This window comes from Camarhynchus parvulus, chromosome 4, assembly GCF_901933205.1.
Source record: "Camarhynchus parvulus chromosome 4, STF_HiC, whole genome shotgun sequence".
Lineage (NCBI taxonomy): Eukaryota > Metazoa > Chordata > Aves > Passeriformes > Thraupidae > Camarhynchus > Camarhynchus parvulus.
The window spans coordinates 60,153,958-60,180,691 of record NC_044574.1 but is presented as its reverse complement, the minus strand read 5'-3'; the positions used below and the strand labels follow the sequence as shown (position 1 = coordinate 60,180,691).

Sequence of the window (26,734 nt, the reverse complement as noted above, 5' to 3'; positions counted from 1 at the left end):
CGGTGGCTTGTGAGGTGGCTTCTGAGTGATCTCAGTGACATTCGTGCCTGTGGGGCATGTTAACCACTTGCACCTGTGCTTTCCCCACCACCTGAAGGTAATAATCATCTTAATTATGTAAGAGGAGGACAATCATCTCAATTGAATTCACCTGTTCTAATGCACATCCTCCCTCCTGGTAACAGGTTTGGACAATCATCCTAATCAAATTAACCTTTTTCAATGCACCTCCTCCTGGTGGAGCGTTTGGTTCTGCAAAGCTCCTGGAGCAGCTGTGGTTCTCTGTGTTTCAGGAGAGGAGATACTTCCAGAGGGATGTGCAGGGGGACCTGGGGACCAGCCATCCCCCTTTGACTGTGGTGAGTCTCCTTCAGGCACATCCTTGTTGCAGGGGTTTTGTTTCCAGGCTCTGCTGGCTGCTCTCATGTCTCCCCATGCTTTGCCTGGTGTATTTTTAAGTGGCAATTTAGCAGCACCAGGCTGACATTGGGAGGGGGGAGCGTTCCTGTGGCGCAGCTCGCAGGCCCGGTGCTCTGCAGCAGATCAAACAGGCTCAGAAGAGTCCTTCTCATCTTCAGTCAGGGAATTTTACACTTGAAACACAACTTTGCCTTCCCATTTGCCGACTTTTCTCTGTAACCGAGCCCTGAATAATTTAAATAACATAACATCAGCATTAGGCTTCCGAAGCTGCTGGTGTGTGTGAGTGAGGGTTGCTACTGCCAAAGGCAATTACACACAATTGCTCTGGGAAGTTCACTATTACATCTGCTTATTTATTTAGGTTTAAACCTCATGTTTGGTTTGTTGTTACATTGGTGTTCTTTGGGGCTTTTTTTGAGCTGTGATGCAGGAGTGCCTGGAGTATTTGAAAAGGATGTGTTAGGCAGGGGAAGAATTAGGAAGCACCCAGAACCACACAGCACTGTTTGTGAGCTCTGAAGTGTCACGGTGAGGATGAAAACACACCTTATGCTATGGGGACTTGTGTCAGTCACATCTCCACAGTGAGGGTGGTTGGGTGTTGCTCTGAGGGGCGCAAGGGAGTCCCCAGAGAAGGGGGGTGCTGTCCTGCAGCTGTCCTATTCCACAACAAAGGAAAGAGGAGTCCAGGCAATCAGTGAACCCCCAAGGGCTCTGCTGCCTCACTGGGCCCTCCCCCAGAAAGGGCCAGGAATGTTCACTGCAGTGGGGGTCCTTCCAAAAGCAGGTCTTGGGGACCAGCCTGGGCAAGAACACCTGGCTGGTGTGACTTCTTGGTGGCCACCCTCCCTCGGAGGTTTGAGATGTCTGGGAATTCTTCAGGGGGGAAATAACAGCAGTGTGAGTGAGCAGAGGATGCCTGGCAGCCAGGGTGGGGCCAGGAGTGCTGTTGGAAACTGTGAGGGTGCACAATAGGGTGGAAGCTGAGGGGGCTGGACTTGCTGGTGAACCTCTGGCCACAGATGATTTCCAAAGGTGAGTATCCCTGGCCTGGGCAGGCAGGTGCCTCCTTTCTGCTCCTGGGCTGCTGCTGTGCCTGCTCACCCCCAGGATGGTAACTGTGAACATTTTTGAATTTGCTTTTTACTTTCAGGGGCAGAAGTGGTTTCTGCTGCCTCAGATGGAGAACAGGGATTTTGCTGCCGTGATCCTGTACCAGCTGCAGCCTTTACACCAAGATGCCCAAGAGGAAATCCTCCTGGAGCAAGGTGGCCTTCTCTCCTCAGCTGTGCTGCTACCGGAAGTCTTGCACAAACACCGCTCAAGAGGTGAGGAAGTCCTGCAGCTCCTCATGCTTCTCAGGGATCCGGATTGGGGATCAGCATGTGCGTGTAATTCAAGAGGAGGTGGGTAAGTGGAAGTCATGGCTTTTACCAGGCTAACCACTACAGCTGGGAGAAGTAAACAAGGTTTAAGCGCCCTGACCTTCCTGCAGGTATGTGCATCTATATATAGGGCAGTCTATGTATACACGTCTATATATAACACTTGTGCATATAGCTCTGTGGATATAGATATCTGCTGAGAAATGGTTTGAAATGGCAGCAATGCTGTGAGATCATCTGCTCGCGCCAGCCTGTGCCAGGTGTCACCCAGGCTGGATGCAGCTCCTCGAGCCTGTGTCCCTCCCTCCGTGTGCCCCCGACCTTCAGCTTCCTCGGAAGGCGGAGGTCACCCTCCGGCGTGCCACCGGCTCTGCCTCCTTCCTGCTGAACCTGATCCCTGCCTGGACGAGCCCTCCAGCCAGCAGCACCCCTGGGCAGGCCGAGGGGCAGCTCCTGGTGGGGTTTGGGAGCAGCCCCGGCTGGCGGGAGCGCTGAGGGCACACAGGGGCGGAGTGGGGGCTGCGGGCTGGGCAGGGCGTGTCTGGCCCTGTTGGCTTTGGGCGAGGTGAGGTTTCTCCAGTAGCTTTGAGGACATGGAGCGCCCCTAGGAGCTGAGGAAAGCCTAATCCACGCAGAGCTGTGCCAGGAGGATGGATGGGCTGTTGTTGCGGGGTCTCCTCCTGCGCGGCGATGCTGTGCGGTCGGTGTGTTTGTGTTTGGGGAGGAGCTTGGCCGATGGTGCTGGGGGACACTGGGCACGTGTGCTGTCACCTTGACGGTGGCGGGAGGCTGGGGCTGTGTACCCCTTGCCTAGGAACCGAGGAGGATGATGTGGATCGATAAGGGCCACCACCACTTCTCTGCAGGCTGTGAGATGCCATCGGGGGGTCGTGATGGGGCCCCCCCGTTATCCCCGAGGGCCGAGTGGGGCCCCGTGAGTGAGGGAGAGCGGGTTTGAGGTTCGGGGGCTGCCCCGAGCCCCCTGCCCGCGGGTGGGCTGAGTGCGCAGCTGCCGCGTCACCCCCCGAACCCCGGGCGGGGGGCTGCAACCCGAGCCTGTCCCCAGGGTCCTGCAGCCCCGCGGCCTCGTCCCGGCGAGGAGGACAAGTTAATTCCCAGAGAGATGCACCCCGAGCCCCGCATCTGCCGCGGGCACGGGGGGTGGGGGGGTGTGGGGCCGGGCACAGGTGCGGGGCCGCCGCCCGGTTATAAATAGCGGGGAGGGGCGGCCCGGCTCCCCCCGTGCTCGGTTCCCCCCTCCAGGGCTCGGAGCGGAGCGGGATGCGGCGCCCTCCCTCCCTCCCTCCTCCCGCCCGCCGGCAGCATGAGCCCGTCCTTCCTCCTCCTCCTCCTCCTCCTCGCCTTGCCCGCCCGCGCCCGGCGAGAGCAGGTGCCCGGCGGGGCGCAGCGGGGCCGCAACGCCCCCGCGTCTTCCTCCTCCTCCTCTTCCTCCTCCCCGGCGGCGGGGCCGAGCCGCTTCCCGCGGAGCCGCCCGGATCGGCGGCGGGGCCGGCTGTACTGCCGGGTGGGCATCGGCTTCCACCTCCAGCTGCACCCCGACGGCCGCGTGGACGGCGCCCACGACGCGAGTCCGCTCAGTGAGTGGGGAATGGGAGCTCTGGGGGGCTGCCGGGGCTGAGCATCCCCGTCCTTGCGGGCTTCCCATCCCCGCGGGGCTCACGGAGCCCCTCACTCCTGTCGCCCTCGCCTGGGGTGAGCTGCAGCCCCGGCGGGCCCGGGAAAGGGGCATTTGGGGTGCTGGAGGGGCTGTGCTCTGTGGGATACGTGGGAGATGCCTGTGTTCCTCAGGGAAGCGCCACCCGAGGGTTTGCCCAGCCCGAGGGGATGGTGTGAGAGCCTAAGGGCTGCACTGCCACTCCAGCCCCTTGCCAGGCACCTGGGGGAGGAGGAGATGCTGCCCCTTTTTGGTCCTTTCCCAGTGGGACTTTTCCATCCCTCTCGCTGCATTCTCATTCTCCCAGCACAGTGATAGGATATATTCAGTTTAAAAATAGGACTGAGGCTGACGTTCCTCTGAGAGAAAGCTGTGCTAACTCACGGCTTATCCTCTGGTCGGAGTTGCCATGATATCCTGCTGGAGGGAATGAAATGGCAGGTGGGGATGAAAAATCCCCTCAGAAGCCCGGGGGCTCGGGCCCGAGGTGACCCTGGCAGTGGCTCAGCTGTTGGGAGCACTCACGCAGCAGCCACCACATCTGCCCAGGACCAAAGGATTTGGGGCCCAGACTGTGCCGTGGCTCCAGGAGGGAGAGCAGCCCCTGGGCAGGAATGCCAGGAGCCCAGGAGCTCTGCTCAGTGTTTGGCGGGCACAGCAGGACACGTGGCCTGGAGGGGTTTAGGGGATGGATAGGAAAAGGGGCCCCCACTCCATGGCTGTTTTGGGAGACACGGGTTTGGAAGGGCTGGTAGAGGTTTGGTGCTACAGCTGTCCTGCAGAGACCTGAATTATGTGCAGTTCCTTCCTCCTTAAGCTGAGCTATCCCCCCCCGGAAAGGCCACAGGGACACCAGCTCCGCACGTGGGAGCAGAGCCAGCCCCAGCTGGTGACAGGGGGGCAGTGCTGGGCTGTGGCACTCAGGAGGCCCTTGGGAGGAAGAGGATGGCTTTTGGCAGGGACACCTGGGCTTTGACCTCTGGGAAACGGGGCTTGACCCTGGGCAACCCCAACAAACAGGAGTGTGTCTGCCATGGCAGCAGGGCCACCCCCAAAGGGCAGGAGGGTTTGGGGTGCCCTTGGGGACAGGCAGGTGTTTGACAAGGGACTTGCCCTGCTCCAGTGGGGCAGTCGAGCCCCATGGCCTGTGGCATGAGGGGTGTGGCAGCTTGTAACCCCCCCAAAGTGCCCCAGGCCCTTGGTGCTGGGACTGGGGTGCCTCAGGGGCGATGTGAGGGAGCTTCAGAGGTGCCTCCAGTCCCAGCTGGCTTGTGGGACCCTGACTTCCCGAGTGCAGAGTCTGTGGGATGAGCATGGGCAGCTCTGATCCCAGCAGGCTGGTGTAGGTGGTTTCCCTAGGGATGAACTTGTTCCACCACAGCCTAGCCAGAAGTTATGCCCCAAGATGCAATTAAAAAAAAAAACCGATCCCACAAGTCCCACCTAGCAGCCCGTATCCCTCCCAGAGTGGATGGAGGCAGAGGGATGGAGCAGGAGCTGGGTGGAGCCAGGCAGCTGAGGAAGGAGCAGGGACGTGGGAGAGGAAATGCAAACCTGTCAGACTAAGTTGTATTTATTTTTTTCTCTGTCACGCCGATGTGAAAAGAACTGTGATTTATTCTGGGATTTCTGTCATCCTAGGTATTTTGGAAATATTTGCTGTGTCTCAGGGGATTGTAGGAATACGAGGAGTTTTCAGCAACAAATTTTTAGCGATGTCAAAAAAAGGAAAACTCCATGCAAGTGTAAGTAACCCCCCATCCTACCAGTATGTGTGGTGTATTTTTAAAGGCTCTGTGACACCTCCCAAGCGCCGGCACAGCGGCGCCGGCGCCACCAGACACAGAGGGGACAGGTGGAGCTGCAGCCCCCCGAGCCCACCTTCCTGCTCGGGGCTTTAAAGTGTGAGGCGTGCGCCTTTGGGAGAGCGCTCGGTGTGGTTTGCATCAGCAGAGCCTGCTCCCCGAGCACGGCCGGGTTATTTTTAGCTGCCGCAGATCGCGCAGAAGGGTTTGGCCAAATGTCTCCTCCCGGCGGGCAGCACGCGTGGCGCCGGCAGCGCCGCGGCTCGGCTGGCTCTGCCCTTGGCGACTGGGAATTCGGGCAGGTGAGGGCCGGGCTGCGGCCAGGGTGGGAAAATCCCGGTCACTTTCCTCTGCAGAATGTTTTCATGAAGGCTGAGGTTTGCTGCAGGTCTCATGACGCTTTTCCCAGCTCTCTGTGTCGAAGGAATCCATAAGCTGATTTCGCTGCTGGCTCCAACCTCGGGATGCTGCTTCCCTGTTTCTTGCTGTCAGCTCCAGGGACCGTTTAAGCAAACACAGTGAGCCCCTGTGCTTGCACCCAAGTCGGTGCCTCTGAAAGGTGTGTGTGCATGTAGGGGCATTTGTAAGGCAGCATTTCATCCCTGAGGGTGCTTCCCAGAGAGGCCAGCCAGGACTGGGGAAAAGGAAAAGGCTGTTACCCACCCCACAGCTTTGAGACAAACTTCCCGGTGCCAGGGGGATGTCATGGATGTGCCTGCACTGCCCGAGGCTGCAGATCACCTCCAGGGAGATTTCTGGACTCACCTCTTTCTCCCTTAAACCTTTCTGGTGTGTTGCTCCTGCAGGCTACTGATGCTTAAGGAGTGAGCCGGTGCTTGCTTCTTTTAATAAATCACCTAGGAGCATGAATGGGATCTAAGGGAGAAGGGGAATGGTTCTGTGGAGAAAAAAACATGAGGTGAGAGCAGAGGGGCAGAGCAGGAAGAGAGGGAAAGGATGGAGAGGAGATTGCTGGACCCTCCAGAGCCTTCCCCTCTGGTGTACAATGGGCCTCTTATCTGAGCAGCAGCCTTGATTTATGCCCTGGCACAGGCAGAAATTAAATCAAGCCTCTTTGGGGCACGGTTAATTGTTGACACACAAAGGGCAGGGCCAGAGAGGGACCTCAGTCGGAGGGTCAGGGCAGGGGTGAGGACACGCGATGCCCCGCTCGGGTGGGAGCTGCAGATTTGTGGAAACTTGACCCAAATGTCTCGAGATTGCTGGGCTGAACAATGCCAATAATGCAAACCCAGCATCTGTTGTTCTTTGCTGCGCTGGCAGGACGGGGGTTATTTCATGGCCTAATGAGTGCTGAGCAGCACAAAGCACGTCCTGTGCCCGTCACTCAGGGCAGAGCCTTGATATGGGAGTCAGGCTGGGGGCTCCATGCTGAACCGCAGGCAAAACTCATTCCTGCAGGAAACTGGGCTCCTCCAGAACTCACTCTCGGGCTCTGCTCCATCCCAGCTCAGTGTTTCACAGGTGCTCTCCTCCTCTTCTTTCTTTTCTTTTCTTTTTTCTTTTTTTTTCATGCCAGCTTAATTAAATTACTGAGTGGTTCATTTTTAGAGGCGCCAGCTTCGGAAGATGACAGTTATCCCAGCAATTATCAGTTGCGTGCACAGATGGCTTTTTCCTCGTTGGTAAACGCTCGCTCTCCTGTTTGGCCATTTTTAGCACAGAGAGGGTGGGAGGGGTTGTGTGCCTGTCCAGCACGGACCCCGGGGAGACAGATTTGTCCAGGTAATTCTCCTTTCCTAGGAGCTGGCACATTCCTCACTGGGCCAAATCTCTGCTCAGCTAGGTTTGGAAATTTGACTTCAGGACTGCTCTGGAGCTCTGCAGAGCAAGCCGTGTGCTGTGATTGCCACCCCTGCCCTATGTGGGGAAAAAAAAAGGGTTTTCCAGGCTGGAGCGGTGCAGTGATAAGCTGAGAGGCTGGGATGTGGGCAAGCCTGACAGGATCATGCTGAGGCAGCTGCTGATGCACTTCCCAGGGCAGGGCAGAGGCTTCCCAGGTATGTGGGATGTCCTGCCTGAGTACTGGGGCTTCAGGCAGCACCAAGGGTTGGCAATGCCTTGCTGGGAAAGGTAGAGGCCTGTGCACAGGGCAGACAGCAGGGAGGGTGTATGGAAGATGGGGAGAGCAGAAATGAGTCACAGAGGTGGTGTCCCTCGGGATCAGCAAGCTGAAGAAGGCCTAAATCTAAGTGCTATGAGGCAAAATATGCGTGGCAGGTTGTGGGCTCTGTCACTTGTGCTGTAAGGCTCAGATTCTTGGGTTAAATCTGGGCTTTTGAACATTTTCCTTGTGCTTACAAAGCCCTGCTGGGGGTTGGGCCTTGCTCTGGATGGCTGGTTTGGGAGCTGCATAGCTCAGCATCTCCTCCATGTCCGTGGTTTGGAGGTGTTGCTGTGGAATGGAGCTGGGAAAGCTCTTGGACCACCGGGTACCATGCCCACCATCATCCTTAAAGCATGGCAGAGCATTTGGGAGGGGCTGCCAGGTGCTACAGATGGGGATTCCAGGGCTGTGGGCACACAGGTGCAGTGCTGGGCTCTGCTGTTTGGTTTTGGGACGTTTTTCCCCAGGAAAGCCCAAACCTGAGTGGAAAGCAGCTCCTCAAGTACCTCCACCGGGGGTTTTCCAGTCAGGTGCCTGGTGCTCCGTGTTTCCAGCCGCTCCCTAGGGCCGGCTTTGGGGAGGCAGCCCAGCCAGGGAGCGCTGGGGCTGGGGCACGGCTGCCCCCCGGCGCTTGCGAGCGGTGTCCCCCGTGTGTCCCCGCAGGCTCGCTTCACTGTGGACTGCCATTTCCGGGAGCGCTTCCAGGAGAACAGCTACAACACCTACGCCTCGGCCGTGCACCGCAGCCCCCGCTCGGGCCGCCCGTGGTACGTGGCGCTCAACAAGCGCGGCAAAGCCAAGCGCGGCTGCAGCCCCCGCGCCCGGCCCCAGCACGTCTCCACGCACTTCCTGCCCCGCTTCGGGCAGCCGCAGCCCCCCGAGCTCGCCTTCACCGTGGCCCTGCCCGACAAGAAACCCCCGCCGCCCAAGGCCAAGCCCGCCCCGGCCCCGCCGCGCAGGAACCCCGGCCCCGCCAGGTACCGGCTCAAGTTCCGCTTCGGGTAGAGCCGCACCGGGCAGCTCGGGGGGTGACCCCACCGCGGGGACCCGTGTCTCCCTCCGCACATGGACACCGGGACGCTCCCGGGCGGCCGGGCCGGGATCGGGGTCGTCTCTTCACCGCACGGACCGGGCGGCATCCCCGGAGGCGTGCCAAGGAGAATTTCTGCCATGAATTCCTGCTCCTCCTGGGAGCACTGGACGGGACCTTGGGTGAGCGTTCTGTTGTTGGGACCTTGAGTAGGAAGGTACCTCTACAGCGAACATGTTTGCTTGTTTTCACTAGTGACTCCTTCGACAATCATTTTCACACGAGAGAGATGTTCAGAGCCAAGTGGTTTTGTTTGTTTTTCTCGCATCTCCTTCTTGCTGCACTTTTTCCTCCGACCATACCTCAGGCACCGTGCATCCAGGTCTGTCCCTCTGCCTTCTCTCGGAAGCCAGCTCTTCCCTTTCCACAGGTTAAGCCCAGAGACCAAGCCCTGCGAACTCTGCCGCCTTACCTGTGGTGCGGGGTGCTCTCCAAACCCTTTGTTGGCAATAATGGATGTGTGGATGTATTTTGTGGGGGTCGCAGGCTGGGGGAGGGTGGCTGCTTGCAGCCCGCCCCTGGCGGTCTCTCCCGTTCTTCCCTGGACAGCTGGAGGAGTGAGACTCTTCCTGTCTGTCCAAGCACGGATTGGATGCCTGCTTTGAAATACCTCTGCCCCAGTGCTGGGGCATTCCCGCTCCCTGGAGGAGCCCCCCCGCAGGTATCCCCACGGGATAGGGATGCCTGTGGCCCCCAGGTGCCCACCGGTTTCGTCCAACCTTTTTTGCTGCTGATTTATTTTATCACTCTCAATACATTTGCAGAGGTTTTTGTTTTTCAGCGAGCGTGGCGATGTGGCAATAAGTGCTGTTACAGCTGCTGGTCCCCTGGGGAGTGTTTCCCCACCCTGGCGGCCCTGATGTAGAATTGTTTCTCCATCGTGGTGGTAGCAGTGCACACAGGAGTTTGCAGTGGATGTTTAGCCGTGTTGCTGTTCGTGCAGGCACTGGTAGCATCGAACCTCACCGGTGAAGCCTTAATAGGAGCCCAGGTGGGCTCAGGTTGGCAGAGCCCCTCAGGACATGAGCCCTGCCAGCATCCGGCAGCAATAATCAGCCTCCCCTCCACATCTGAGTGTGGTACAAATGGCTGTGTCCTTTGGAATCGTGGTTCTTTGCCTTTGGCATCCCTCTGGCAGCCCCTGGCCAGACATGTGTGCTCCATGGGACGGGGACGCTGGAATAAAACTGTTGTGTTTCATTTTGTAACCCAATTGTGCGATCTCTTGCCTTGTCTGTGCCTTCTTCCCTTCTCCTGAAGGAAAAAACAAGTGGTGATGGGGTGGAGCAGAGCAGAAGGGATGGGTGTGCTCCCTTTGCTGTGCCCTCCAAACTGTGCCCTGGGGCATCCCAGCTCTGGGGCAGGTGTGTCCTGCGCTCTCCTCACTTGCAGCTGGGCTGTCTGGCTGTGCAGGGACAGAATCCCAGTGATTTGTGCTCAGTTCATCTCCGTGAGCTGATGGAATTGTAGCCTTTGCAGGCGCTGCCCCAGCCCAGACAGGTAACAGAGGAGCAAATGTGCTGGTCTTGGTGCCCCTGCATGCCCTCAGAGGAAACAAGGTATTGATTTCATCTTTTTGGGGAAAAAACCCTCAAAAGCTGGTGTTTTGCTGTTGTGGTAATAATTAAAACACAGTCGTGCAATTGAAACAGGGAGCAGGGAGAGCAGGATTGGGGAATCCAGCAGACACTGCCCGTTCCTGTCAGACACTCCTCTTTAAGGGAATTCACGGGGCTTGCTCAGCAGCAGGGGACTAAAGGCCTGAGAATGTGGTCAATATTTACTTTAAACTTAAAATCTGATTTTTTTTTGGGGAGTATTTTTCCTGTTTCTGTTTTCCTGTTCAACCACCTCAGAGGTACTGCTGCAGTGCTGGAGAGAACAAGTCAGAAACCCGAGAGGATGAAGAGGATTCTTAAGTTCCTTTCCAGGCAATTTCCGCCTTCAGAGGAGGTGCAAATCCACGTGGAGCTGAGAAGGGCAATGTGAGGAGTGCAGTGAGCTGGCACTGCCCCCAGCTCCCTGGTTTGGAGACATCCATTGACCTTGTGAGAGGAAAAAAGCCTTCCCATCCATTTTCACCCTGCAGTCACCCCTACCAGAGGCGTATGCCTTGTTCCACATCCCCCAGGAGGATTTGTGTGTGTCCTGCACTCCCAAATCCATGGCTTGGAAGGAGCGTCCTTTAGCAGGAGCGAGAGGAAGAGAATTTCCTATGGAGCTGGCAAGTCTGAGCACATGAGGAAAGAAAAATGAACAAATGTCAGAGCTGAAGGGTCCCTTAGGGTGCTTCAGGGATCTCAGGGACGGATGGAGGGAGGAGGTGCCGGGCTGGAGTCCGTCAGCAGCAGAGCATCCAGGGACACTGGGGCAGACACAGGGTGTGTCCCCCCTGCCACTGAGGGTCAAATAATTTGGCACAAACACTGTCTGGAGGTGTGAGCTGGGCTGGTAGTGGGGCTGGCTCGGGTGGGCAAAGGCAGCCTTTAGCAGCTCCTGGCCCAGAAAGGTGAAGGAGATCCTGTGCAGGGATTGTGGAGTAGGATTTGGGTGCTGAGTCGCTCCCAGGGACGATCTGCTCGAACAAGCTGCATCACAGCGACATCCCAAGGCTCCCAAACGCTGGAATTCGCATCTCCGAAGTGCCAGTGTGCCCTGCTGGGAGCCAGCTCTAGGGGGAGCGGGATGCCCACAGGCAATCTCGGTGGCAGGGCCGGTCACTTGCAGGTGTGCTCCGGGGGACGAAGGGAGTGAAGCCAAGTGCCCGTTTGGCTGTGGGTGCTGTCACAGGGTACGTGCTCCTCTACTCGGGATGTTTTGTGTTGTTATGGTGTGTTCCTGCTCCTTCAACTCGCCTTGGAAAAGCCTTGGAGCTTGTATTGATGCACTCCCCGAAGGTCTCTGGTGAGGGCAGCTCAGGCAGAGCTTATGCAGTTTTGGGCTTTTTTTTTTTTTAGCTGTGCCTTCTCACACTTGCAGCAGGCAGCGTGCGCTTGCTGTGAAAGCTGAGCCTGCCTCGGGAATTCCGGGCTTTGCAGTCATGCATTTTTGTGTCCTGTGTCTGGTTCCCTCTGATTTTTGTTCCTGCCCTTGCTTCTCTCTGATTCCCTGGTGTGTACATCTTCAAACACTTATGGGTGTGCTTTCCTGGCCTCTTGAGGAAAATACATTAACAACTACCATAAATAGTAGTTTGGGGGGGACCTTGCTACGAGGAGCTAAAAACATTTTTATAGCACTTAGGTTGTCAGCATAGCTGGTGAACGGTAGAGCCACAGAGTAGCTTCCTTGTCCTGTGTGATTTTCCCCTTTTTGTGGTGTTGTGAGATGATTATGGCATAATTTACTAGCACGTGTCAAACGTCTTTGGTAGCATTTGTGGGCCAGGAGCACGTGTGCTGCATATTTCAGCCATTGCCATATCTCATGTGCGATCCTATTTCATGTTCCTAATTCAGGCAAAAACTCACCTTTTTTTTTTAAATGCCTTTTTAATTAATTTTTTTATTATTATTATGCAGGATTGACTCTTCACAGAATCATAGAATCCCAGAATGGTTTTGCTTGAGAAGAACCTTAAAATTCATCTCATTCCACGCCCTTGCCATAACAACTTCCACTGGACTGGGTTGCTCCTAGTGCTGTCTAATCTGGCCCTGAACGTACCCAAGGAAAATAATAGGAGTCTTTTAGTCCACAGCTGGGACACAGGACCACAGGTTGTTAATCCAGGAGAGGTTTCTTGGGTCCAAACAGAGAGGTTTGCTCCTGAAATCCCAGATGGAACTGATCCAAACTAAACCTGGGTTTGAGTTCCATCAGCCAGAGGTGGGAATGAGCCCTGGTGCCAGCCATCCTGGGGGTGCCACACAGCTCTTAGCATTTCTCTACTGTCATTTGCTTTGTGTGATTCTCCCTTGATTAGAGAGGGCAGAAAAAGTGGCAGGAAGGGGAGCTCATTTTGTTTCTGTGAACTCCGGGCTTGGGGCAGCTGCAGAGAGCTTTGGGTTCAAACAATCCTGCCCAAATATGGTCAGCTTGAACCTCTCTTGGGCACTTTTGGATCCCTCTGTGCCACTCTTCCTCTGATCCTTTAGCTGCGAGGTGTGGGCTCAGAAACACCTGCCCCTACTGTATGCACTTTCACACATATAAATTTAGATTATTAGGAAAGTAATCAGGTCTAATGAAAACATGTTCCGTTTAGAAAACACACAGAAAGCAGGTGTTTTGGCACACTTGTTAACAGTAGGTCTTGTACTTTGTTTCTACTGTTTTTTAATCCTGTTTTTAGGGGGACCACTAAATTAGAAAATTAAAAGTGAGGGAGAAAATGTTGCTTTTCATTTTTTATGTTTTGCATTGGGTGTTATGTCAAGTGATTCCACAGAAATATAAACTGAATAATTGACCTTCAGGCCTCTGCAGTTCATTCTTTTACTGTGTTTCAGTGGCTGGAGGCACTAGAAACACCAAATCCCAAAGCATTCCTACATCTGTAGCATGAAGTGCAGCATCTTTAAACTCAAGTGCTCAGTGTGGGCTTTCCAGGTGGGTGCAGATGGTCCGTTCTGGCTTTTCTTCTTCTTTCTGTCCATCACTGGGTGGAATATTAAGGTGATGCTGCCCTAATCCCTTTATTTTGTGTTTGTTTTTCCCCCTGGCTTTTTACTGTTTAATCCTGTGAGCATTTCCGGTCTTGGCTATGCAGGCTTCTGAACAAGCCCAGCAGGTAGGCAGGTGTTTGTTTCCTAGGTATTAGGTGTCATTTGTATCATAGGTATTTGCCCATGGGTGTTTTGTCAAATTTGGAGGGGCATGGGTTTTGTATCTGGGGACCACTCAGGCCATTGGGCCTGAAAGTCATCCCTAAAGTACAGAAACCAAGCAATTTTTCTTAAGGTGTCATGTCCCTAATGTTCCTAATACAGCGTGAAGTATCTTTTTAAGAGACTGAGGTGTTTGGTTACCTTTGTACTGTAGACAGGGGCTTTGTTAGACTGGCAGCAATGTTTTCCCACCTGGAGGTGTCTTACAATAAGCAACACAAGAAGTAATTGGTTGTCCTTTTTTAATTCTCTTTTCATTGTAGTTTGGGGAAAATGTTTGGCTTAAATGAATCAAATGTGTTTAAGTGCTTGCTTTCTAGAGGGGTACTCTGTCATTTTCTTATGAATCCTCAAGCAAATGGAGCTGGAATCTGAGAAATGGATTTGCCTGCGGATTCCTGCAGTTCATGGTTTGCTGGGTGAGGGTTCTTTTGGCTGAGATAGCTCTGAGGAAAGTGTGAACTTGAGCTAAGATGAACTAAATAGTTACCAAAGAGAAACAGTTTCAAAAGAATTGTTGGGGGTTTTCTTGTTGTTTTTTTTTTTTTTTTTAATTTTTGGCAAACTGTGCCTCAGGCAGAGATGCTCCAATGACTGTGCCTTGTTCCAGCTCCCTCCACCACAGGTGGGCCACAGGAACACACCCTGAAAGCACCAGATTTGGGGTGTTGTGTATGCAGGGGAAGCTCAAGGGCTGCATTTGCTTTGACTTGAGAGCTGGATTACGTGTTCTTTTCCTCTGCTCATTTGTTCCTGCAGCCTTTTCCTCTTTCTTCTGCCGTTCTCCACAGTTTTGCTCTTGTTGCCACCAAGAAACTTGGTGCCTATTTTCACTGTGCTTTCCTAGCTGCTGGCTTGGGGCTTGCTCTTGTGCAGCACATGTGGATCCCACAGCCTGCTCCTTGGTCCTTTCTTGTCCTTGGCCTCTGTTTTGGCCCTGGTGTCAGGGAGTGGGGGTGCCAGGCTGTTTGCTTCATGCACAGGGATGGAAGCACTTGGAGCATCTTTCAGTACTTGTGACCTGGGTTAGGTTGTGGGGCTCTTGTTTTGTTTTTCTAGAGAAAATCAAAGCAGTGGGTTTAGCACACAAAAGATTAAAGAGGTTTTACCTCTAGAAGCTGGGGAGAGTGGTCTAATTTTTCCTCCTACAAGCTTGAGTTTTTCCTTCCTTTTCCAATGCCTGCTCTGTTGGGTGTCCCAAGGAGGGGCTGGGCTCCTCACAAAGGATTTCAGGAGTTGGTGTTGTTTGACACAACTGGTTTGGTGATGGGTCAGAGAGGGGGAGGAGAAATCACATTTTATTATCTTGAGTTTTTCCATCCTGGCACATGGGAGTAGCTCAGTGCTGGCACAGCTCTCTGAGAAACAGCAAGGTTTGAGAGGTTTAACCCTTAAGAGCTGTGTCTCAGTGGCAGAGATTTGGTCCTACAGACCCAGACAGACAAGGGGAAAAAGAAACTTTGGTTATTAATGGAAAAATTTCTGTTATTCCTTGTATATTCTGTTATTCCTTGTAGTTCTGTTGCATCATTGTGTATGAAATACTGTCTGCTATTTTTCTAACAGAATGTGCTTGAAATTTAGATTAAGGATGAGGAGTTGGATCTGTTGCCTACAAAATCCTGTGAGGTCTGAAGGCCTTGGGGAGGTGGCTGCTCTCAGCAGAGGTTATTGGAAATGGATCAGGGTGACAGATGTTGCATTTTGTTGCATCTTGAGGTTTTATGAGCCCCCTTGACGCTTTCCCCGGGATGTGGCTGTGGTGGAAGGTGATGCTGCACCACAGGGAGCTGAAGGTAAACCTGCCCCTCCCACGGGCATTGCTGGCCTTGGTGTCTCTGTTGTGCCATCAGACCGTGGCAGTTTGCTGCTGTCACTGCCACTGCCACCCCACCTGGGGGCTGTGCCCTCCTGCCAGCCCCACGCAGGAGCTCCAGGGGTGCCTCTGTGCTCTGTTGGGAGCGTTTGCTGGGAATGTGCCTCATCCCTGGGAGTGTCCCTTTGTCCCTGGGCTGGGGACAGAGCTTTGGGCTGGTCAGGCTCAGAGTTGGATTGCCAAAGGCACTGAGAGGGAGCAGGACAGGGAGGGTGCTCAGAGAGGGGCTGGCAGAGCCCAGCTGGCAGCGTGTGCTGGGTGCTGCAGGTGGGGCTGTGTGCACTGCAGGGAGTGAATGTCCCCTGCCCTAATCAGCCCTACAGATCCCAAGGGCTCCTAGAGCAGGATTTTATTCCTTACTTCCCTTTGTGGAAATTTATTCTCCAAATTGCCATGAGCAATTCTTTATTTTTTCCTGGAGAAAACCACACAGCAGAGACAGCTTACAGAGGAGCCCAGGGTTGTGTTTGGAGCAGAGAGCGCTGAGAGTTGCGTGCCTTGCTGTGCCCCTGCAGCTACAGCCGGGACAAACACACTGCGCCAAGTCCCGTTTCCCAGCACTCCCACCTGGAGAAGCCCTTCCGGGGGTATTTATTTCCCAAGCGCAGACGAGCACTATTTCAGTTTATCCCCAGCCGTTTCCGAGCCCCCCTGCCCTGGCTGCGCCCCCGAGCCCCGCTGTTTCCCCGCTCGGACCGAACCGGGACCGGGACCGGACCGCGCCTCGCTGCCGCCGGCAGCGCGGCGCCACTGTACCCGGAGCGGCGCATGCGTACTGCCACGCGCGGCGCAGTGGGGACACCTGCCGCCTGCAATGCAGTACTGCAGCGGCAGGATGCGCATGCGCACTGACCGCGGAGGAGCTGTGTGTAAGGGCAAACCGGAGCATGCGCAGTGGAGAACTGACGCACACATCACGTGGTGTCTAAGGGCAAAAGATCACCCCCGATGACGCGCATGCGCTGTGGCGTTCCGGCGCGCAGTGCTGCTGCCTTGTGGGTAGCGGCCGGTACTGCAGGGCACGAACGGTGGGCGGCGGTTCCGGGCTGGGCCCGCCCGTGTGGGACGGCGGTACCGGGAGCGCCTGGGCCCGGAGCTGCCCTGCCCGGGACCTGCAGTCTCCGGGCCCCGTGAGATGATGGAGCAGCCGAACGGATGTGGAGACCGCAGCCGCGCTGAAGGTGAGCTGGGAGCGTGAAGAGCCCTGTGGGGATCAGGCGGCGAGGCCGTGACGGGGGCGGCGCTGTGAGGGCGTGGCTGGGGCTGCCGGCAGAACTTGGGTTTGTTTTATTGATATGAACGTGAAAACAGGGAGTGAGGGGGTACAAAAGCACTGCGGGTGTTTGGGCAGGTGAACCAGGGCTCAGGGCACGGAGTCGCTTTCCTTTTCTAAGTGCTAAGAGTAATCCGATAGAAGCGCAGAACTCCTTCCCGCCGGCCCCGCCCCGCCCGCCCCTCCTGCGGCCCCGCCCGCCCCTCCTGCGGCCCCGCCCCTGCCCCGCCGGCCCGCTGTCCCCTGTGAGGGTCGGGGCTTGGCGCCGCTGTCCAATCAGCGCGGCGAGCGGCGCGCGGGCGCGGCCAATGGCGAGGCAGGGCGGCAAGCTTGTGCGCCGGTAGCGGAAGGCGCGCGCGGCCCTTCCGGTGGGGCAGCGCGGCCGCGGCCCGGCCGGGCTCCGGTGGGAATGGAGCCTCGTAACGCGTCTGTGCTCCCGGCCGGCAGCGCCACTGCCGCTGGATGTGCGCGGGAGAGGGCCCAGGGTGAGCGCCAGGAGGCTGCGGTGCGACCGTGGGCCCCCGAGGTCTCTGGGCCTGGCCTGGTGGTGGCTGCGTGTCCCTGCGCAGGTCGGGCGGTGCCCAGGAGTTAATCTGTGTGTTGTCTGTAAAATAACGTATTATATCTGTTCAAGTTCGATTGGTGTACTGAAATTTGGATGTTTGTGCATACATGAGCATGTGAAATAAGCCCTCAGAGTACTCGGGGTACGTAGCAGAAAAGGCACAGTAGTAAAAGTTATTTTTGGAGAAACAGGTGTTGTATTGTAGGTTTGAGGAAATGCCGAGTCTCGAAGAGTGGCTTAAGGTTTGTACAAGCTTACAAGAACAGGGTGGGACAGGGGGCTCCAATAGGCTGAGGATTCTCTCCTTATACTCATAAAACCCTTAACCCCACAGTGAGCAGGAAACCCGTGTAAAACCGTTCTGAGTTGTACTTTTTTTTCCTCGAGGTCACTGGGAAGCATGGGACAAGACCTGAACGATAACTTCTTACAAGACCTGAATGATAACTTCTTGCAAGGTGCAGCGGGGAGAGAAGCAGCAAGTTGTGCTGGAACAGTTTCTGTGAGTACCTGTGACATGATAAATGTAATAGCTTCATACTTAATCTGAAAAACATGTTATTTTAAAGGAAAAGTTTAGGTGGAGCATTGTGAGAAAGATTATTTGATGAGAGATTTCTTGACAGTGAGAAATATGTTCTTGTTAGAGTTATTTTGTATAACTTCTGCTTGAAATAGAAGTGTTATTCCCCTCCATCCCTTCAATTTTCTGGAGTTATTTTTTATTATATTAAGGCTGGGTAATGGGCAGAGGAAATGCTGTCTCCAGCATGGTTCCACAGCAGACGTGAGCAAGGTTTTGCATGAGCTTCAAACGGGTCACAATTTCTGCTGCCTGGCAAATGTCCTGGGTGCTGTTCTGCTTGGGATTTTCAGGGAGAAATGCGACACAAAAGGTTAAATCTGTGCCTGAGCTGAGAGAGGATGGAATCTGCTGGGACGGCTTAGCCTGGAAGAGGTAAGCACTCCTTGGCTTATGCAACATATTTAGCATAATGTTAGAAAAAAGGTACAACGGCCACTGGCAGCTGTGCCCCGTGACTCCCTCAGTTCCCTCTCTGGCCAGAGTTGTGTGATTTCCTTGGAAAGGAGATGCAATTTCCTCCTTCTCCAGCCGGGGTCATTCCAGAGCCGTTCCAGCCCAGGAGGGGCTCTCAGTGTGTCCTGGAGATGGTTCTGCCTGTACCAATTTACCTGCTATGGCCTGAAAAGGTCTTTTTCTAGAACCCCTAGTAATTCAGAAGGTTTTTGGGATAGTTTTTTCCCATTTATTTATTTTTTTCCCATTTTTTTTTCTGCTGCTCTGGTGCATGTCTGTGGTCTGTGGTGTTCCCTGCTATTGGTCTGTGTGTCTTTTCAGAGCTGTCATGGAGATGGTCCAGACTCTGGTTTTCCTGCAGTCTGCTGGTTTACACGAGACCCCAAAGTGTTTCCTTAAAGCACTTCAAAGGAATTTCAGCTGATGGGTCAGAAGTTGCTGTTGGCTGCCATCACAAAGACACACAGAGGACATTTGAAGTTTTCCCTGTTGTGTGCCTAGTGAGCCAACAGGGAGCAGGTGTTCCCTGTGGAGCTGTGGGGTTTTCAGCCTGGCCAGTGCCTCTGTACCAGCAGCAGGGCTGCACCTGGAAGCCAGAGCCAGTGCATGGCCAGAGGAGCTCGACAGGCAGACAGGTCCTGACTTCTTTACACAGGTGTGTGTTTACTCTGTCTAGCCCTAACCTCTGCTCTGGTATGCATTAAATATTGCTTGTTTATCCAAGGTGATAAGCACTGCTGTTGACAAAAGCCTTGGGAAATTATGCAATAGTCAGGAACTCCTTCTTTATGTCCCAGAGCAGATCTCTCAGCCACTGTGCTGATCTTTGGGATGGGCTTGCTGTGACAGGCCAGAGAGGAAGACCCCAGCCTCACTGGTGTGTCTGAGCACCCCGTAAGCTTGGATGTGTAGGCTTCCGTGGCAGTTAGAGCAAGTTCTGGCTGTGGTTCTGTGGGTACCGGTGCAGCCATCAAAAGTGTTTAGGCACTTCCACTAATTAGGTGGAATCTGTTGGTGGAAATTAGGGAGATTAGTAAGATGAGGATTTGTCCTTTCTCTGCTGTTCTAGTTATTGGGGGTGTGGAGGGAGGGGAGGGGGGAGAAGGTTTCCACCAGTAAAACCAAGCCCAATTTTGTTTCAAATGGTAGGACAGGCTAAGGCAGGTCTGAAGTTCACTATAGCTTTTCTTTGTGTTTATTAGCTGTTACTTACAAAAGACCAATTAGTATAATTATTGCTTCCCTCGCTCCCTGAGATCCAGCTCCTTAAGTCTTAGCTGTGGTAACACAGACAAATCATTCCCATTCAGTGCATGACCTGTGGATGGTTTTAAATGCCTAAAAATGGCATGATTTCCTGTGGTGCACGTTCCCCAGGACCAGGCTGCTGGCTGTGACTCTATGTGGGAAAGCACATGGACAACAAGGAGAAATGCAGAGCGTCTTTTATTTTCTCCTTCTTTGCTGTAAGTTATCCTAGTGAAGTATGAGTTAGGAGAGCTGAGTATGTTTCATGGAGTGCATGATTTGTACAATTTCAGTGACATAACAGCTGTGAATAACAGCCAGGTACTTGTGCTGTGGGGCAAAAGAAAACCTACATGTCTTCCTTGTCCAGAGGAATTTTGATCAATTTCATTACCCTGGGAAATAGAAGCCAAGTCTAAAAATCATAGAATGGAATCGTGGAATAGGCAGGGTTGGAGAGGACCTTTAAAAGTTACGAGTCCCACCCCCCTGCCATGAGCAGGGACACGTTTCTTACAGTGTTCCTGAATTATTCTTCCTTCCTGTCCATGATTACAAGAGAGAAATCCCAGTGTTTGAGGTGGGTGTTGTTCATTCCCCCTTCAAATTTGATTTGCAAGAATGGTTAATTGCATCTGTTTGCAGCACCAAGTGCTGCTGGACTTGGAGCGGAGCTGTGTGCAGGTTTGGGTTGATAAAGGAGATTTTGGTGGCCATAAGGCACATCTTGACTTTCCAAGAGAAGTCAGGGGGGTTACAGTGGATTTTGGGGTAGCTCAGCAGGATTGAGCTCAATTTTCAAGGACTTTGGAGTGTACGGAAGGTGGGGCCACATTTGAGGCATAAGAGGGCCTAAAGCAAACCCCAGATAATTTAGACCTTGAAAGGCATTAGAAAGATGAATGTTGAGAGTCCAGGAGATGACACAGGGACTACAGATGGAGCTGGCCAGGGGAGCCTGGATGGTGCACTGTAGGATTTCACTGAAGCACAGCAGCCACGGGCACCCCTGGAGCAGAGGGCCTTTCTTTCCCTCGGGGACAGTCCTGTCACCTCACAGCACCTGCGAGCTCCCGTTGGTAAGGCACAGAACAAAGGGAATGCCTTGCCAGGTGCAGTTCACACCTGTGCTGGCAGCCAGAAATGTGCTCCAGGTTCACACGGGAGCACTGGGAGCGGGGCAGGGCCAGAGCTGGGCTCCAGCCAGCAGCCTCCAAAGAGAACTGCTCCAGTGGGGTCAGCTCCTTGCCCTCTCCCTCTGCCCCTGCCAGCCGCGGGACACAGGTGTCTGGAGGCTGCTGTACCCCACTGGGAGCCTGGAATGGGACAGCTGGTGGCACAGGGAGGGATGGGGTCACACCCATGCTGCTGGGACAGTGCACACAAAGCGCTTGGTTCAGAAACGTTTGCTGTAAGGAGCTGAGCTGCCATGGTGGAGAGCAGGACACAGGGAACCTGGCTGGAATGCACAGGTGTCTGTGGACACTTCCTCATCGTCCTTTCAGGCAGTTCCTGGAAGCTTGTATTTGTGAGGTATTTTGTGAAAGAATAGGTAGCATCTGTAGCTAGAGGGTGAGTAATTGGCAGCTGCTGTGGGGTAGTCACATGTGGAAAGGGAACCAGGTGGGAGATGAAGCACTGGCACTCCTAAACTGAAAAAAGAAACAGATACCCTGCAGCTCTGAAGTAAACCAGAAGCCTGACCTCACAGTCACTGTGTTGTCACCTAGGAATGTATTTGTTCCATTCCCCACAATTTAGATAATGTCATCACAAATGTGATAATGAACACTTTCAGACTTGTAATAATCTCTTCTAGTATACACTGTTATATGTAGCTCACCAAAGCAGAGCAGCACTAATAAAGTGTTTACAATACTCTATGCAGTTAAGTAGAAAGACAAAGCAGGAAAAAAAAAGGAAAAGGTATCTTTTGGAAATAGTAATTTCTTCCTGAAGTCAGCAGAGAAGTTACAGTGCAGGCCTAGCAGAGACACCTGAATAGACACAGTGCTGTGAAGTGGAGGTCTGTGCTGGTGTTGGGGATCTGCACACCTGGAGGAGGGGCTGGTGGCCTTCTTGGTCAGTATATAATCATTTGTTGGGAGGTTTCAGCACTTTCATGTGTTTCTATAATTTTTATTTGAGCTCTCAGATGAGCTAATGTGCTCAGAGGACTGTGGATGATTCTTTCTTCCCTGTGCATGAAGTCTCTATAACACCCATCTCACAGTGTGTCCAAACACTTGGTAGTTTCTAATCCATCCCTCTACTGTAAGCAGAACAATGCTGTTGAATCAGTTTGCGTTTTGGTTGCTGAGGAGAATTCTCATTCTTGCTAGAGGAACTTGATGTAGCTTTTGCTTGTCTCGGCTAAATTTTAGTAATGTGGGTTATTGCTCAGACCAATCACTAAAAAAGGGGAAAAGCAAATTGAGGTCAAAATGGTCTGTGTCACACTAGTCTGCTACAGCTGAAAAGGGACAAAGTAAGGGAAGTTCTGGTCTCTGGAGAGATGTCTGCCAATGTCCAGCCTTCTATGTTTTCACTGTTGGATTGAACCCCAAAACCTTCCCAGCCGTAGGTTGTCACCCTGGTTTTTTAAGATTTTCTAGGAGGGACAGATGGCCTGGGTTAGGCCTCACGTTACTTCTACTCCTGCCAACCTTTGGGGGAGGGATGTTCTGTCTGTCTGGGGGGTGCACATCGGGACGGATTTTTGATGGGGGCCACTGCAGTGAAGGGCGCAGGCTGTCCCACGCCTCCTATACGGTGGCTAGTGGACAAACCTGTCTGGGAAAAGCAGTGGCCCCTCCCTCAAGATAAATTGAATGCCCTTCGGAATCTGGTGCAGGAACAGTTGGACCAGGGTCATCTGGAGCCTTCTACCAGTCCCTGGAACACTCCTGTCTTCTGCATCAAAAAGAAATCTGGGAAATGGAGGTTGTTGCAAGACCTCTGAAAGGTCAATGCTGTGATGGAAAGCATGGGAACATTGCAGGCAGGCATGCCATCGCCTACCATGCTTCCCGCAGACTGGCCGGTCCTCATTGTGGATCTGAAGGATTGTTTCTTTATGATTCCTTTGCATCCTGATGACAGACCGAAGTTTGCCTTTTCAGTGCCAGTGATTAACGAGGCTGAGCCCGCACAGAGATATCAATGGACGACACTTGATGGTTTGCATGCTCAGGGACTGCAGGTGGCTCCAGAAAAGGTTCAACAACAACCACCTTGGAAGTACTGGGTGGTCAAAATTCTGGAACGGACGATCTGTCACCAGGAAGTGCAGTCTGTGCATTCTGTGAAGACACTGAATGATGCTCAAAAATTAGTAGGTGTCATCACTTGGTTACGTCCGTACTTGGGACTAACCGACGCACAGCTGTCTCCTCTGTATGATTTGTTGAAAGGAGACTCTGATTTAAAGTCACCTCGCACACTGACCCCTGAGGCGCGTAAGGCGTTGGAGGTGCTTCAGCAAGCTGTTTCGGCTTGCCAAGTTTATCACATTGATCCCTCCGTTGATGTCACTGTGTTCATCATCACTCCAGATTCGCATCCCACAGGCATCATTGGCAAATGGCCTGATTCCTTGCACATTTTGGAATGGGTTTTCCTCCCCCATCAGCCGCAGAAGACGGCAACTGCATTGTTTGAGCTGATTGCTCGCTTGATAATCAAATGCCGACAACGGTGTTTGCAATCAATGGGTGCGGATCCTGCAAAGATCATGCTCCTGGTGCAATGGGAGGATTTTGACTGGAGCTTTGCAAACAGTATGTCCCTGCAGAGCGCTCTGGAAAATTTTGCAGGGCAGATCATTTACCATCTGCCCAGCCATAGGCTACTGCAGATGGCAAAATCCACAAAAATCTCTTTGCGGCCCAGAAGTAGCCAGGAACCCGTGCAAGGACCCACCATCTTCACTGACAGTTCAGGGAAAACAGGAAAGGCCATTGTTACTTGGAGGGACGGATCTGAGTGGCAGGTTCTGGAAAGTCATGAGGATGGGTCAGCCCAATTGATTGAATTGAGGGCTGCTGTCATGGCATTTGAGAAATTTTCCCAGGAACCTTTCAACTTGGTCACGGATTCCGCCTATGTGGCTGATCTTGCACAGTGGTTGGGTCACTCAGTTTTGAAGGAGGTCAGTAATCCTGCCTTGTTTCATTTACTGAAGACCTTGTGGTGTGCCATTCAGGCTTGGGTTCATCCATTCTATGTTCTGCATGTGAGGAGTCACGCCAATTTGCCAGGCTTTATAGTGGAAGGTAACGCGAGGGCTGACAAGTTGGCTAACTCGGCATGGGTAGCACCTCAGCCCTGACACAGTCGCGCAGGCCAAGGCATCACATGGGTTTTTCCACCAAAACACACATACCCTGCAGAAGCAGTTTCAGCTAACGCCAACTGAGGCTCGTGACATTGTTGAGTCATGTGATGACTGCCATGCACTTGCTCCAACTTTGCCAGCAGGGGTAAACTCCAGAGGCCTTAGGGCCTTGGAGCTTTTGGCAGACTGATGTCACCCAGATTGCCGAGTTTGGCCGGCTCAAGTATGTGCATGTCACGGTGGACACATTCTCCTCTGCGATGTGGGCCTCAGCTCACACTGGGGAGAAGGCCCGTGATGTCCTTGCCCACTGGAGGCAGGCCTTTGCCGTTCTGGGCATACCTTCTGCTGTGAAAACTGCCAGTGGTCCTGTTTACGCATCGCAAAAGGTGCGGCGGTTCCTGCAGTTGTGGGGTGTCTCGCACAAGTTTGGTATCCCTCGTTCTCCGACTGGTCAAGCTATTGTAGAACGTGCTCATGGTACTCTGAAGCGAGTTCTTCAAAAACAAAAATGGGGAATGCAGGGTGAAACCCTGCACAGTCGGTTGGCAAAAGCTTTGTGCACAATCAGTCATCTCACTGTGCCGCAGAACTCAAATAATCCTGTTATTTTGAATCACCATCTCTCGTTGCAGGCTGCGGATGAGGCACATCAGCCTCGAGCAAAGGTTCGGGTGTGGAATTTAGTCACCAAATAGTGGGAAGGTCCCTATGACCTTATCGCCTCGGGGTGCAGGTATGCCTGTGTATCCACAGATACTGGGGTACGCTGGGTACCTTCGAGATGTGTTCGCCCTGACCTGCGACCACAGAGGCAGAATCCAGCCGACGAGCAAGATGGAGACCATGACCAACCTCAAAGGCATCAAGCGGGTGAATCATTGAGTGATGACTCGGACACAGATGCTGAGAGTGATCACTCCGATGATTCCTCTGCAAGTGGACGCTGAATGTTGTTCATGTTTTCCTTTTCACATTGTTCATTTTCTTTTCCTTTTTTCTTTTTTAAATGGAAAAAGGGTGAGATGTCACCCTGGTTTTTTAAGATTTTCTAGGCCTTCTGATATGGACATTCTTGTGGTGAACTTTCTCAGACACTTTCTGTAAACAACTGATTGTTTTGTCTTCTTTTATGGAGGAGGAGAAAGTTGATGGACTGATGGTGTAACCAGTGTCATTGGAGAGGTGTCACTGTCACCCTCCAATCCGCTGTCACTTTTGGAAAACTATAAATTTTGGAGTAAAAGAATAAACTTCCTCTTTCTTCCTTCACCTGGAGAACCGTGGTGTGCTTGCATTCTTGCGTGTCCGATAGTGACAGTAGGTTCTGGTAGAAAGACTGAGCTGACTAATATCTTGGCTAAATTGACCTTTTCATGGGGATTTCAATGGCTTAGGAACCTTACCTGTACATTGCTCTTTCCTGGCTGCTTTTTCTCTGATCTTTGACCCCTGTAAATATGTAAGTTTTTCAGTAGCTGAAGCCAGGAGCTTGGTGCCTGAGGCTGACCCATGGGATGCATTTCCAGATTTCATTTCCAAATGAGCTGAGGTGTGAACGATACAGTCCAAGTTTGTGCTTGGGAGATGTTCTACAGCCCCTTGCTTGCTCTCCCAGAAGAGCTGCCCCTAGAGAACACTCCTGGCTTACAGTGACGCTGTGCAAACTTTAGTGTTTGTTCTAATGATAATAATAATAATAACCTGGGAAGGACTGCTTTGGATTTATGGCTGCACGTTGTGTTTTGGCAAAATGGAATGACCTAGGTGCTGCTTTCTAACCAATAGCTGTTGCATAGGCCTTGGCTGTTAGCAGCAGAAGTCAAGTACAATATAAGACTTAAACTATTATAAAATAAACCTTATAACTCAGGGTAGGTTTGCTGAGACTGGTGTATGTAAAAGACATTTTCTGGCCTTGGAATGACAGACTGTCTTCCACTGTCCAGAGCCCAGCTGGAAAAACTAACCCTTCCTTTGATTTAACTCCCAGGGATGTTGTTTTTCTTTTCAGCTTTTCCCTTCAGAATCTATCCATTAAATGTAGAGCAGTGAGGTTTGCTTTTTATGCAAAATATCTATGAACAATGGAGAAAGGATGAAACCTTAGTACGGCGAAAGAGCACAGGACCTTCTATAAATAGTAACATTTTCCAAAGTGTGCTGAATGCCTCTGGTTTGAGTGGAGCAAAGCTTTGCACATTGCAGTGCAAATGCAGAGAGAAGTATGTGTCATGGTGAGCACGGACTGATCTCTGTCCTGCTTCCCGGGGAGGGAATGTGCCTTAGGGAAGTTGCTTGTTCTCTGGCTGCCTGTGGCCCTTATCTCCAGGAAAAATCCTGCTGTCCCTTTGAACAAGGGATCCAGAGAGTGAGGTGATGAAAACTTGGTGTCTTGTAGAGCTGACAGCTTAAACCTTGTAAATGAGGAAAGGACTGGAGTGTAAAGAGAGCTCTGCTACAGTTGCTGGTAATTATTCAAATAGCAAGAGGCAGGACACTGTCCTGGCTGGACAGGGTCCCACCCAGGGTGGGCCCCTGCCCTCCTGGTGGGGCTGGCCTTGGAGCAAACCTGGTTCTTGGGCAGGACAGTGTAGCACAGGGGACAGGGTCAGTGACATGACAGCCAGTGTTCTGGGGTCCCTTCTGTCAATCCAAGTTCAGTTCATGGCATTCCTCCTTTGTCTTCTGTAAGCTGAAGTTGGGTCTGGAAAGAAATGCAACCACTTCATCTTTCTTTGTTGCCCTCCCTTTACAAAGGTGAGTGCTGTCTTTTCTGTTTGCTGTGGTAATGTCATTGCCTGATTCTCTGGCCAGTGGCTGTTCTGAGCATTGATGCTGAGGACATGACAAACGAGCAATATCCCAGGCTTTGGAGTTTAATATGTCAGGAGACACAATCAGGAGCATTGATTCTTTCTTTCTTATGTTTCCCCTCTAATTAAGAACAAGTTTTTGGTTGTGGAATAATTCTGCATGTTCCTTAGACTAGTCACTTATGCAGAACATGGAAGCTCAGCAAACTTAGGAGGAAAATAATTGCAGCAGGGAACAAAGATTTT

At 52.8% G+C, this 26,734-nt stretch overlaps 1 protein-coding gene and 1 long non-coding RNA gene across 3 annotated transcripts; both read left to right on the top strand.

Moving 5' to 3' along the window:
- The first annotated feature begins 1,661 nt into the window (after positions 1-1,661).
- FGF5 (fibroblast growth factor 5) lies at positions 1,662-9,675 on the top strand. Its single transcript, XM_030948346.1, has 5 exons — positions 1,662-1,829; positions 2,136-2,242; positions 3,072-3,406; positions 5,125-5,228; positions 8,080-9,675. Exons 1-5 carry the CDS (start codon positions 1,662-1,664, stop codon positions 8,419-8,421), a joined length of 1,056 nt encoding a protein of 351 aa, XP_030804206.1. The 3' UTR covers positions 8,422-9,675.
- A 7,165-nt stretch (positions 9,676-16,840) lies between these two features.
- LOC115903535 lies at positions 16,841-24,735 on the top strand. 2 transcript variants are annotated; one of them, XR_004060697.1, is made up of 5 exons: positions 16,841-16,969; positions 17,437-17,551; positions 17,926-18,007; positions 18,410-18,743; positions 24,308-24,735. It is a non-coding gene; the product is annotated as an uncharacterized LOC115903535 (long non-coding RNA). The 2 variants fall into 2 exon arrangements; XR_004060698.1 differs by lacking the exon at positions 18,410-18,743.
- Positions 24,736-26,734: the final 1,999 nt, after the last annotated feature.